This window comes from Cibotium barometz, chromosome 6, assembly GCF_041138505.1.
Source record: "Cibotium barometz isolate CiBa-2024 chromosome 6, ASM4113850v1, whole genome shotgun sequence".
NCBI lineage: Eukaryota > Viridiplantae > Streptophyta > Polypodiopsida > Cyatheales > Cibotiaceae > Cibotium > Cibotium barometz.
The window spans coordinates 34,103,686-34,117,558 of record NC_141051.1 but is presented as its reverse complement, the minus strand read 5'-3'; the positions used below and the strand labels follow the sequence as shown (position 1 = coordinate 34,117,558).

Sequence of the window (13,873 nt, the reverse complement as noted above, 5' to 3'; positions counted from 1 at the left end):
AGAACAACACAGAAATTTATGTAGATGACAAAGGCACTCAACTTGTACATGACATTGAGGATGACTTACCAGAAGGCTGATGATGACACTGAAGTACCTGATGAAGATGGTTTAGGCTTTCATCTTAATCTTCCCATTGAAGCATATAAGGATTCACTCCTAGATCTAAATTATGCCCATGAAATATGCACATGCAATGGGTAGAGCGACACTGGCTCTCTTGTAATCGTGCTCAAAAATCATGATGAGGACATCATAAGAGACTTTCCCCATGGGGATTGGGGTCTACTGCACCACGGCTGGTCGTATAGATGTAATAGGTGGTGGTGTGGTGAAAATGGGTGTGGTAGAAGGTGGTGGTAGAGGTGTTTGGGGGGGTGGTGGTGTAGGTGTGGAGGGTATGGAAGTGGAACCCATATCGAGTGTACTACTAATCCAGATCCTAGTGTATTAGTATAACTGAAGTAACATGAACATAAGATAAATAATATAACTCAAAATTAGATTACACAAAAAATATATCTCTCTCGCGCTCTCCCTCACGTGTATTATGCTACACAATTGTTATTAAAGTGTTAAGTGTGGGATGATTACCCACTGACAAGAACATCTCACTTGCAAAATCTCTAGTTGAGCTAATAGAGGAATCCAACCAAGGAGTCCCACAATGGCTTGTTGAGAATGAGAACAAAAATAAGTTTATGGAATGAATTTAAGCACATGGTTTTGAAGGAATAAAAGGATGGTGTTTTGGAAGCTAAGAGGGGATTTGATGCTTTATAAGATTGGCTTTGTAGAATGGGTTAGCATGCCATGTAAATTCATAGTGACCTAAGCTTATACAAGAGTCTCAACAACAACATAAAGAACGTGCTCATGGAAGGTGAAACAAATTTGGGGCAATGGAGAAATCCAAATAAGAATTTCGACAATGGCTTATTGAATATGCTATAATAGAGAGACTTATGGGGAGGTAGATAGGGATTTTCTAGGGGCTCAATTACAGGCACCAGATAGGGGTAAAGTATCCAACCAAAGAACCAGTCTCATGCCGCTCGCCAACTAGGTCCATTTCTCATCCCAAAGAAGGTACATAACAGTCCACATATCTGGGAAAGCTTGTAAGGTTGTACTTTCATTATCTCTTTGCAATATAGAAGCAATTAATACACTTGGCAATAAGTGGGGACCCTTGAGAGGGTTGGTAATTGGGACCATTCTTCTCTCCTTCTTGTTTATTCTCTTCTATGTTTTTGGTTTACAATAAGATTTGTGATGTTCCAATGACTTTAAAAGGTATTTGCATCGCATTAGAGGAGGATGGGTAAGGCTATTGGATTCTTCATTGACAAGAACATCTCCCTTCAAAACCTCTACTTGAGCAAATGGAGAAATCTAAATAAGAAATCCAACAATGGCTTGTTAAATATGCTATAATCGAGAGTCATAGGCAAGGTGGTGGAAGAACAAGTGTAGATAAATAAGGGTGAAGTATCCAACCAAAGGGCCAATCTCAAGTAGTCGATCAAATCCATTTCTTAGCCCAAAGAAGGTCCATAATAGTCCACAGGTCTAGGATACCTTATAAGTGTTGTACTTTCATTATCTCTTTGCAATGTATAGAAGCAAATACTCCTAGAAACAAGTGGGGACCCTTGAGAGAGTTGGTTGGGACCAAGTGACAGTGTTCCTCTCTACGTCTTTCTCTTCTCTATTTTTGGTTTTCAGCAAGCTAGTTATGGAATGTTGCACATGTGATCAACTATGATGTTTTCAATGTGCATCACATCAAAATGATGGGGCATGTTAGAAGGATGGGGATGGCCATTGGATTCTTCTCACTGATAAGAACATATCACTTTAAAACCTCTACTTAAGCTAATCTAAGAAGTCTGACAATGGCTTGTTGAATATATGCTACAATTAAGAGTCATGGGCAAGGTGGTGGAAGAAGAAGTATATGTACTTTCGAGCTTCTAAGGTAATTAATTAGTAATCTGTTGGACTTCTTGCAATGAAAGCTGGTCAGCTCACAAGAATGCGGGCTTCCTAGCTTGCAAACTTAAAGACTAACTAGGTAGACTTCTTATCATGTGAGGTGCAAGCTTATGGGGGCTAACTTGCTTGCAAGCTTGCAGCTTTTGGGGCTTCCAAGTTTGATGGTTAGTCCATAAGCATGCAATTTGGCAAGCCCATAAGCACATAAATTTTCAAGCTAAGAAGCCTACAAAGTTAGGATCTCCACAAGATCATGGACTTCCAAGCCGGTTAGCTTGGAAGTCCATGAGCTTACATGCCAAAACACTTTGTAAGACCATAATTTTGCAAGTCGGGGAGCCTACTAGTTGGTTAGTCAGAACTTTTGCAAGATAAGAAGTCCACAAGCATTAAAGGAAAGTAATTAGGAAGTCCACAACAGGAAGCCTTGGGAAGCATACAAGCCAATTAGTCACACGAAGCATGTAAGCCAAAAAGCCCACATGCCCACAATCCTTATGATCGGCTTATAATTTTGCATGACCATAAGTTCATAAGTTGAGAAGAGTACAACATGGTTATTAAGGAAGCTTGCAAGCCTAAAGTTTTGAAGCAAGAAAGCTTAGTAAACAAGTTTGAAAGCTATGCAGCCCATAAATCGAGAAGCATAGTTGTTAAGAGCAAGAATTTCAAAATGTAAACATGGCTAGTGGAAGAAATGGGAATGGGGAGAAATAAGAATGAGAGACTACATGTTTTGATTAAAAAAATAATAGAGGAAGGTAAATTTGTTGCTGACGACGAGCAAATAGTGGCAAAACTCGTTGACCAAGTAGATCATCTCGAGTGCCTCCCTATGAGTGGTGGAGTAGTTCCAGTTTTCATCTAATAATCTCAAGTGCCTCCCTATGAGTGGTGGAGTAGTTCCAGTTTTCATCTAATAATCTCTGACTGGCATAGTAGACTGGGCAGAACCACCTTTTCTCCATTTTCTGCATCAAGACACTCCCAATTGCCACATCCGATGCATCCACGAATACATGGAATGGCAATTCCCAATTGGGTGCTTGGACAATGGGGCTTCGGTCAGCTTCAGTTTGAGGTGCCTGAATGAAATCTCGCATTCCTCCGACCACTCCATATTGGCATGCTTTAACGCTGTTGGTTCAATGGCATCTTTAAATGTGCCAGCCTGCTGGTTTAATGGCATTACTACATGTGCTAGGTACCGAAACATTCGGCTATGCCATCGGACTTTCCCCAAGAACCTTCTCAGCTCCTTCACACTTGTCGGAACTAGAGCTTTGTGAATCACCTCCGCCTTGGTCGGGTCTACTACAATGCCTTCCTGAGATACTACAATGCCTTCCTGAGATACTACGTGGCCAAGGATCATACTGCTCTGGATGGAAAATGCACATTTTGTGGGGTTCAGGCCCAATTTGGAACCTCTGCATTTGGACAAGCATAGCGCCAGATGCGTCAAGTGTTCACATGATTTCCTGAAGTCATCGATGAACACCCGCATGAAGCTTGTTAAATGTTATGCAAAATTTTCCTAAACCATTCGTTGAAATGTTGTCAAAGCATTCTTTATCCCGAAGGTCATCACATAGGATGTGAACGCACCCCATTTGGTGATGAATGACGTCTTCTCTTGATCCTCTAGTGCCATCTGAACCTGATTGTAGCCACTGAATCCGTCCAAGAATGAATACACTTCGTGGCCAGCTCTACTGCATCCAACAGTCCCTGTCTGTGTGAACGGCAGAGGGAAGGGGTCTGAAATGGTTGTGGCGTTGAGCTTCCAGTAGTCCACACAGACCTCGAGCTTTCGATTTTTCTCGGGGACAATCACAATCATAGATAGCCAAGATGCCCGATTGATCGGATATATAAATCCGACATACAGTAGCTTATCTAGCTCCTCCTTCACCCTTTTTGCATAGTTCGGGTTCATCCGATATTTTTGTGCTGCTGGATTGGAACTGCTTCCTCCCTCAGATTGATCTGATGCTGGTAGAATTGCAGGTCAATCCCTTTCATGTCGGTGTAGCTCCATGCAAATACATCCTTGAAGGAAGTGAGCAATCCTCGAATCTCCTCTCGGAATACAACATCCAATTTAGCACTAACACGAACCATCTTTGGGTCTGCCTCTGTACTGAGATTCATTTTGATCAGATCATCTTCTATGACCCGTTTAGACTACTTCAGATCCCTTTCAAGGGCCTTCTCTGCCGTAATGATTTGCTAGAGGCTTGGTAAACTGTCATCATCTGCCAATCCTTCATAAAATTCTTGGGCCTTATCTGGAGACTCTACTTGCCTTGACCGATCCTGTTGAGTCTCTTCTACCTCATTCTGGTGATTCTGGGTTGGGTGGTACTTCTCCATGATGATGACCACATCAACCTCAAATAGGTTGATCAAAATGGCGTTCTACTGAAGGTATTCCTCTTCTTCATCCATATCTAGTCCCTCAAGCATGTTGACTCCTTTGGCTACTTTCGCCCGAGATAGGTTCTCCACTCTCTTGCGGGACAGCCCACTAGTGAAAGTCTGACCATTTTCTTACCTTTCCGGATGGAGATTCTATCGGCATCCCAATCTTGCTTTATCTGTGTCTGCCAAAGCCATGGTCTGCCCAATAACAGCGGGTACGCACCTTTGATATCCTCCATGCGAAGCACCACCACTGCTATTTAGAAGGTTAATCTAGAGACTTCTATTTTGCCAACCTGCGAATCAATCCAAGCGGTTGTACTTTGCATTGATCTGCCATTTTTACGGCGAATGGGGTTGGATCTGAGTTGCTCAATCCTAGTTTTTGACATGTCATATCCGACACAATGTTGACTCTTGATCCACCATCTAGAAGTACCTCCGCTTTTTTTATTCCACATAGCTTAACTTGACTCATCGGGATGGCTTCATCATAGATCGGAGCTTCTTCAGTGGAGTGTCCGTCTTGTCAATGTGCATGGCTTCCAAAGTCTGGGATGGAGCCGTCCTCTCTGAGTCAATTGGCGTACTAGTTGTGTTCTCTGAAGTTTGGCACTAGGGTTAGGAGCTGCTCCACTGATATATGGATCTGCTGTGCTTCGGATCTTCCCATAGATCATATTGCAAAGTTTCTTTCTCCGCTACCCTTTTCAGCCCTTCTTCTTTTTTTAGTGCCTGCGGGTTTACTGTGTCCCTTGTCTTTGACACTTCCCCCCCTAACTCGTGATTTGCTAGGTCACACCATCAGTTTGTAGTGTGACCTCAGCTTCTTGTTGCGTTATCGGCCTTCTCCTTTCCTTCTCCATCTTTTGACGTGCTTGTTGAGCTTGCTGCTTCTTTACCTAGTCGGACACCTGTGTCCGTACCTTGTGCTGCTCCTGCCATGTGACCACTTTTTGCTTCCCTTTCTTATCCGAGGTTGGTTCTTTCTCCACCTTCGGAGTCTCGATTTGCATTGACCTTGTCACTTCCATGGCAGACGATTTGGCCTCCTCCATGTTCAGCTTGTCCCACTACCTGCTCTTCCGAAGCTGTAATTTCCACAGCATTCACTCTGTCGGTTGGCCGGAGGTTGATGCCTGAGCGCTTTCCACCTCGGCTCTATATTTCTTCCATATCTCATACTCTGATTTTCGATGACTCGGTGCATGGCAATAAAAACAAGTGAAATTCAGAGTGGGGCACTGTGCACCTGGGACATCCCTAGGAGCAAATCCTCTTGGGTGGAATGGAGGACTTCTGTATTGTTCCTGCGGAGCCATCTATGGGTCAAGTTGAACTACCGCCACCACTGGGGCTGGTATCATAGTTGGCTAAGGTAATCGCCTTCCATTGTATCGGCATGCATTCGTGTTGTGCGTGGCAGTTCTGTAGATGGCACACCAGAGCGCTGCATTTAAGCCGTACTCTTTGGCCACATGGCCATGATTCCGACATCTTTCACACCAAGTTCTCAATCGTACTTCTTAAGGGGTATTTGCTCCGTCTCACTGGTGGACAACTGAGCCATGGTTGCAGCTAGATCCATGGCCACTTTCCTTGCCTTCTTGCTCCTTGACCATGTCTTGCTCCTTGACCATGTCTTGCGGTTTTTGTCCTCATCCTCTGATTCTTCATTGGAATTTGAGATATCAGAATCTTCTTCTTCTCATCATCCGAAGAGTCGCAAGAGTACTTTTTCAACTTGCTCTTGCTGTTGCTCTTGCTTTTGCCTCCGCCGATGTGACCAACACTCTCTCCTCCCTAAGTGCTCAGTCCACCAGTTGCTCTAGAGTCAGATTTGTGAGATTTGCACCAGCAACTGTCCTTTTTAGTTGCTTACTCAATCCCTTTATGAAGTAGGAATTGAGGATCTCTTTAGGTGCCGATTGGCCACATCCAATGTGCGGAGGAGCTTCCGAAACTTTGCGACATAATCCTTCTCAATTAACTTCTTTTGGTTCATTCGGCATAGCTTATCCAGCACATGCACGGATGTCTTGTCCTCCTGAAACCCTTGGAGAAATGCATCCCTAGTTATGTCATACGTCGGGAAGTGAGAATACTAATATTAAGCAACCCTGAGTGTTGCACTCTTTTGTAAGGTTGATACAAAAGTTGCTTTCTTCAGGTTTTGGTCAATCAGCCTAGGGACATTCACATGCCAAGCACTGCCAAAAAGAATAATGTGTGCATCCATATCCCCCGAGGATTTCCTGAAGAATTTTGGATTCTTCAGCGTGACAGTTGGTTTTGGAAGCATGTTGAAGTGATGAAATTGAGGAGGGGGTGGTAGGGGCGGGGGAGGTGGTGGGTGTTGTGGTTGCGGGGGTTGTTCTCGATGTTGTCCAGAGAGGATGGATGAGTTATAGACTCTTTGTCCTCCTCCTCATGTGATGATTCCGAGATGGATTCAACAAATAGAAGGGCCCGAGCTTGTTGACGTACTAAATAGCGCTGCTGACATGTGCTCTCTTGGCCATGCAAGGAATGACGGACTCAAAATCAAGGAAAATTACACGGACAACAAAACATGCAGAAACAACAAGGCGCATCGTGGTCGCCAAAGTGTTATCGGGTGACCGCTTTTCGATAACCTATTGAGTGTTCTCTGGTTATGCGCACAGCATACACCAGTGTAGCGTCGAACAAGTACACAGACTGGTGCAGAAGACAAAGTACAACTTAAATCACAAGAGACGAAAATACCATTTACAAGAGATGAATCGGCACTTATGTATTACCACATGAAAAGAAAGAGAAGAGACTGATATACATAGTAGATGCTTGATTGATAAAAAAATGGCTAATAACCAACAACCATTGTTTGGATTTCCATTACAAGTTTATACTCCTAAAGGCACAGTTACAAAAAGAAGTTCCTGTGCTATGAGCAACGACTGAGTTACATTAATAATGGCTAAGACAATGAGTTCGTTTTACAAGCGCCGACTGGCCACGACTGTAGTGTTTCGACCTGTCCAGTTGCTATAGACTTGTCTGGCTATCTGGAACCAACAAGCCACTTCCTTAACCAACACATCCCCCCTCCTCGCCCAAAATAGTCGAGTCTTTCTTTTTCTTTTTGAGTGCAGGAGGAACACAAGCACTCTTTTACCCCTTTGTGAAGTGAGGAGGAGGGTTGAGCAAAATCGAACTCCTATCCTTCGGGAGGAGAAAGGCCGCTTTCTTAACCACCACATCCTCCCTCTTCCCCCAAAATAGTCTTTCTTGCTCGGGGGGCTCACTCATAGATATGTAAGCGTAGCACGTGAGTTCAACATAAGGGGTTTTTAAACTCTTTTTTTAACACAATTTTTACATACATAAGGGTACCATTTAAAGGGTGTATTCATAGATTGAATAGACAAAGGATGCAATTTATTCATGAAAAATTCACAGATAAGGGGTTTCAAAAATAGGCCTTGAACGCACGTGATACAAAGACTTTGCATATAGTGAACCCCCTGAGCTTTCTTGCAAGTACCATACTTTTGGAAATTGCCAACAATTTAATTATTAAAAAAAAACTTCTCTCTCCTCCCTCTTTCGTTCCTCTTCACCATAGCCCCTCCCCTTTGCCTCAGCACACATAGTAGAGAGGGCGGCGAAGTTTTAAGAAAGAGAGAGCGACCTTGAACCCCACAGAGCAAGTTGAAGCCCAAGAAACCAAGTCCTCCTCTCTCTCTCTCTCTCTCTCGCTCGCTCGCTCGCAATGTGCAATCCCTCTCTCTGTATAACAAACAGAGATTTGCATGGGAGCTCCTCTTCTCATCTGGGTTGTACCATCGCAAGAGGCTACTTGTCTCTTGGTCTTCGACTAGGAGATTGTGTATGCCTAAATATCCAAAAATCAAATCAAAGATTTGATTGGAGGACACGTGTCAAAATCCCGTGCAAAACGTCCCATCATAATCCTTACAATATCTCCCAAATAGTATGTGCAAATAATGCATATTCCAATAAAATTAATCCAAAGAAACGACAATTGATGTGCGAGTAATTTTTCGCAAAATGCTAGGAGGAAGTACTACGGAACCGCCTTTGTCGACAACATGCATAGAGCCCACCAAATGAGGCATAGTGGCACTTCTAGGAGGGTGTTATAGAAAAAAAAAAGAGAAGCGAGGGAGGAGGCGCAAGACTCGGTTTACAGCAGATGAGGATGCACGGTTGGCCCCGTCATGACCATCCACGCACGTCCCTCCCGTGGCCTACTTAAGCAAAGCAAAGCTCGGCGCCCATCCAACCCGCTTTTCCACGGGTGGAAATTCGCTGCATCTGGATCCAAATGATCAGTAATCATCTTCCATGAAGATCCTATAGGTCTCAATATCTCAGCCTTGTGACGCCCCTTCCTACCAATTTTCTCAGCCATGGCTAGCGCTGCAGGGAACGTAACCTGTCCGACGCTGATGTCCGCCACCTCCAACGGAGTGTGGCAGGGGGACAACCCAGTAGACTTTGCGCTGCCTCTCCTAATTCTGCAGATTTGCCTTGTGCTTGTAGTCACGCGAACGCTAGCGATGCTTCTGAAGCCGCTGAGGCAGCCGCGCGTGATTGCTGAAATCATAGTAAGCACATTCACCTCTCATTTTAGCTTTAAAAAATTAATTGGTATCCCTAACCCTAATCATGCTTTTGGATACAGGGGGGGATTTTGCTTGGGCCATCTGCCTTGGGTCGGAGCACTGTCTACATGGATAAGATTTTTCCCAAGCAGAGCTTAACAGTGCTCGACACAGTCGCTGATCTGGGCCTCATTTTCTTCTTGTTCCTCGTTGGTCTCGAGCTTGACCTGGAGGCCATCAAGAGGACTGGCAAGCAAGCCTTGGCCATCGCCGCGGCTGGGATCAGCGTCCCCTTCGTTGCAGGCGTCGGCGTTTCTGTGGTTCTACACAACACGATTGCAAGCGATGGCAACTTCGCGCCGTTCCTGGTGTTCATGGGCGTGGCGTTGTCAATAACGGCGTTTCCAGTGCTGGCTCGTATTCTGGCGGAGCGGAGGCTTCTAACAACAGATGTAGGGCAGATGGCCATGGCGGCAGCGGCAGTAAACGACGTGGTAGCGTGGATTCTACTGGCACTGGCGGTGGCGTTGTCGGGTTCGAATAAGAGTCCACTGATAGCGGTGTGGGTGCTGCTGTGCGGAGTGGGGTATGTGGTGGTGATGTTCGTTGCTGTGAAGCCGGTAATGTCGTTGATTGCAAGGCAAGCGGTTGAGAACGAGCCTGTGAATGAGATGTATGTGGCGATAACGCTAGCGGCGGTTCTGGTGTCGGGCTTTATGACGGATGCTATTGGCATTCATTCTATATTTGGTGCTTTCGTCTTCGGCCTCATCGTCCCCAAGGACGGGCCGTTTGCAGGGCTCCTCATTGAGAAGATTGAAGACCTGGTCACCATCCTCATGCTCCCTCTCTACTTTGCTGCAAGTGGTCTGAAGACCAACATTGGGGCCATCCATGGCGCCCAATCTGGCGGCCTTCTTGTCCTGGTCATCACCACAGCATGCCTTGGCAAAATTCTCGGCACATTTGTGGTGGCATCTCTTCACAAGATGAGTTTCAGAAAGTCTTTGACCTTGGGATTCCTCATGAACACCAAAGGTCTGGTGGAGCTTATTGTCCTCAACATTGGCAAGGATCGGAAGGTAAGAGATCACCACTCCCTTTTCTGGACAATTTCCTCACATTTTTCAATGGAATTTTGCTATGCAAGGGATATTCTAAAATCCCTACTTTGAGGAGTCGGGGTCTGGGTCTAATCCGGGTTCTCTACCTTAGAACCAAGGGGGTTGGAATCTTTACGATTGTACTCATTTTATAAATTAAGATCATAAAAGTTCCCCTTTTGAAATGCTTTACTTTTTAAATTTAAGAAACTTCTTAATTTTACTTTTTGAGCTTCATATCTAGTATATATATATATATATATATATATATATATATATATATATATATATATATATGTATATATATTTTTGAGTAGATCCTTCCATAGTAACAACTTTGAGTGCCCACCTCAAAAAGTGTGTATGTAACCCTAGGAAATTTGAAAGGTTAAAACTGATCGATCTTATTATATGTAGTGGTCACCCTAGGAAATTTGAAAGGTTACACAAGATGTGGGAATTTTGAGAGGTTAATAGGGGCGGATCATTAATTTTCTGTGAGGCATAATAGGAAAACCTTAGAATTACTAATGATATTATTAAACGGTTGCAATCTGTCGAACGAGGGGGCTGCTATTCTTTGCATTCTAATTTCCAACAGCCAACGGTTGCAATCTGCCTGGCAGATAATAGGGCGGATGGTTGCGAGCGAGGGGGCTGCTAGCCATTTCGCATTGTTACCCCAATGTGACTAATAGGGGCGGATAGGGCGGTTGGCTGCGAGCGAGGGGACTGCATTGTTCCAGCACACCTTACCTGTTGTGCGGGCGCGATATAATGATGGTTGCGAGCGAGGGTGCTGCTATTGGCAAATGCTCACTTCCAGCAAAGGGTGCTGCTATTGGCAAATGCTCACTTCGAGCAAACCTTACCTGCTGTGTGTTGATGACAGTCCACTGCTCTCTCTAGTCTGGGCATTGTAGCCCACCCCTACAACTTCCTTGCCCAGTGCTCTCTAATCCGGGTGTTGTGGTGGACACAGGTACGTCTTTTTAAAGCCTGATTAAACCGACTAATCTTGATCCCACATGGAATTAATTAAACCGGTTGCAGGCCCACGATCCAAAATTAGCATAGCTAATCAATCCAGATGCTGTGCGCTTAAAAAAAATCTGTGGTTCTTGTTAAAACGCATGTGCTTCTTACATAAGAGTGTGATTGATCGATTTCTTTCATCAATTTGGCAGGTCCTAAATGATGAAACCTTTGCAATTATGGTTCTCATGGCCCTCTTCACCACCTTCATCACAACGCCCGTGGTCATGGCGCTTTACAAGCCCGCAAGGAACCCAGTGCCTTACAACCGCCGGACGCTCTACATGCCTGCCAACGAGAAGGTTGCGGACTCAGAGCTCCGCCTCTTGGCCTGCGTGCACGGAATGCCCAATGTGCATGCGATCATCAACCTGGTGGAGGCTGCCCGGGGGACCGGCAGGCGGCCACTGCACATGTATATTCTGCACTTGCTGGAGCTCTCAGAGCGGCCGTCTTCTATCATGAAAGTGCAGCGAGTCCGGCGAAATGGGCGTCCCTTCTGGGACAACCAGCACCTCCATGGCGTTGACAACATCGTCGTGGCCTTCGAAGCCTACGGTCCGCTCAGCAAGGTGACCGTCCGGCCCATGACGGCCATCTCCCGCTTCGACGACATGCACGAGGACATCTGCGCCACTGCGGCGGAGAAGCGCGCCGCCATTATTGTCCTCCCTTTCCACAAGCACGCGCGCCCCATGGCCGGCGGGGTGTGGGAAGGCCACAACGCGGGGCTCCGCAACGTCACTCAAAAAGTCCTCCTACACGCCCCTTGCTCTGTGGGCATTCTGGTGGACCGCGGCATCGGCATCACCTCTCTCTCTTCCAGTTCTGTGGACCAGAACGTTGCCGTCCTCTTCTACGGTGGGCCCGATGATCGGGAGGCCCTCGCTTTCGGTTACCGCATGGCAGAGCACCCGGGCGTGAGGCTGACGGTGTTCAGATTTGTCTTCGGTGATCCATCGGAACACCATACGGCCGTGACAGTGCCGTCTCACGGCCAAACCGTTGGCGGTGCCTACGCTGGCCATGGCAGCGGAGAAGCCGTGCACACCAGGTTTTCTATGAGCTCCAGATTTTCGCTGGGCCACGACACTTTTGAGTACATGGTGACCGACATGGACTGGGCCAAGGAGAGCAAGCTGGACGAGGAGTGCTTAGCGTTGGCCAAGAGGAGAGCAGGGGGCCCATCTATCGTCACTGGCGACGTTGATTCGGCAACGGCAGTGGTAGCCGCTCAGTCCAATATACGCTATGAGGAGAGGGCAGTGGCTGACCCGGTGGAGGCTGCGGTGGCGATCGGAAGGTTGGAGACGTTGAGCCTCGTAGTGGTCGGGAGGGGGCGGAGGCCGTCGCCACTAATCGCGCCACTTGCAGGGCGGCAGGCGGAGTATCCTGAGCTGGGCCCGGTGGGCGAGGCGCTGACGACCGCCTCCTCGGAGATTCGCTGCTCCGTACTGGCGGTGCAGCAGCATGACCCGGCACTTGTGCAAGAGGCGCCCCCCTCCACCAAAGTGGTGGACATTTCCACGCCAAAAGCGAGCGGACTGCTCTCCCCAAGCCTCGTTGTGGTCACCGGCCCGGTGTCCCCCGCTTCATTCCCAACAACACCCGAAATCCCGCCTTCTCCCGCTCCGCCTGTGTAGCGCCCCGCCGCCCCCACCTAATGATGTGTATTTCTCCAGTCCAGTGTACATTTTTTAAAAATAAATCGCATGTTGTTTTCGTTTCGTCTTTCAAAGCAATCATTTTTGAAGCACAGATTGATTTTCCAAAAATAATAAATAACGAGGGCACTTGCCGGGGTGATGGAAACACTTGCCGGGGTGATGGAAACACTTGACGCACGCCTTCCAACTTCCGTTTGGCTTTTTGCGCCAATGTGTATAATTAAATTTTGTGCAGGCATCCAAAAACTTTTAACAAAAAATAAAATAAAATAAATTTGGTGAAGCCCATTTCCATCACGCTCCGTTAATGCACATCCTAACTAACGGAGCACATCCTAACACTTAGTAAGTCTTAAATTCATTAATTATTTAATGGCCCACACCCTTAGCTCACCTAAGGTTGACAATCTTTGGTGAAGCGGTGAAGGGGATAATTAATGCCCACTCACCTAAGGTTGATAGAACTAGCCCAAGCGGGTGAAGGGGGATGGAAGGTAGGGGGCACAACGGACGAAGCTGCGCGAATGAGGGTGAAGGCAACCGATTGTGGAAGAAAGGAAAGGAGGAGGAAATGAGTGGTGAGGTCGCAGTAGAGCATGGAGAAGAGAGATGGGCTCTGCGTCGTCCTAGACCGGGAGAGAAAAAAAAATTGTGTTGTCTGAGGGACAGTAAAGAGAGAGGGAGATGACCTAGACGACCTTTGCACCCATTCTCTCCCTCACGATGGCTTGCAGCATGCCTGTCCATGCCATCCCTCGATCTTCGTGCAGAATGCATGTCCTCGCAGCCTTAACTGAAAAGCCACGTGTTTCCATATGCTAAAAAAGGCAGATTCACAAACACTTAACGCTAATTGATTAGCTTCGCAGACAGTGGGCACATAACTGCTTTAGTGTGAGTTCTTGACCTCTCTCTCTCCCACCTTTGTCTGCCTCCTTTCTATGCATACGACAGAGAGAGAGAGAGGGGTTCATAGCCACGGCCCAACCGATGTGGGCGAGCAAGGATGCATGCAAGCTGACAAGTGTATGCAAAT

At 46.4% G+C, this 13,873-nt stretch overlaps 1 protein-coding gene across 1 annotated transcript; it reads left to right on the top strand.

Annotated features, from left to right (window-relative positions):
- Window positions 1-8,628: 8,628 nt before the first annotated feature.
- LOC147637666 (cation/H(+) antiporter 19-like) lies at window positions 8,629-12,905 on the top strand. The gene is made up of 3 exons (XM_086799495.1): window positions 8,629-9,035; window positions 9,113-10,114; window positions 11,323-12,905. Exons 1-3 carry the CDS (start codon window positions 8,838-8,840, stop codon window positions 12,811-12,813), a joined length of 2,691 nt encoding a protein of 896 aa, XP_086655621.1. The 5' UTR covers window positions 8,629-8,837; the 3' UTR covers window positions 12,814-12,905.
- Window positions 12,906-13,873: the final 968 nt, after the last annotated feature.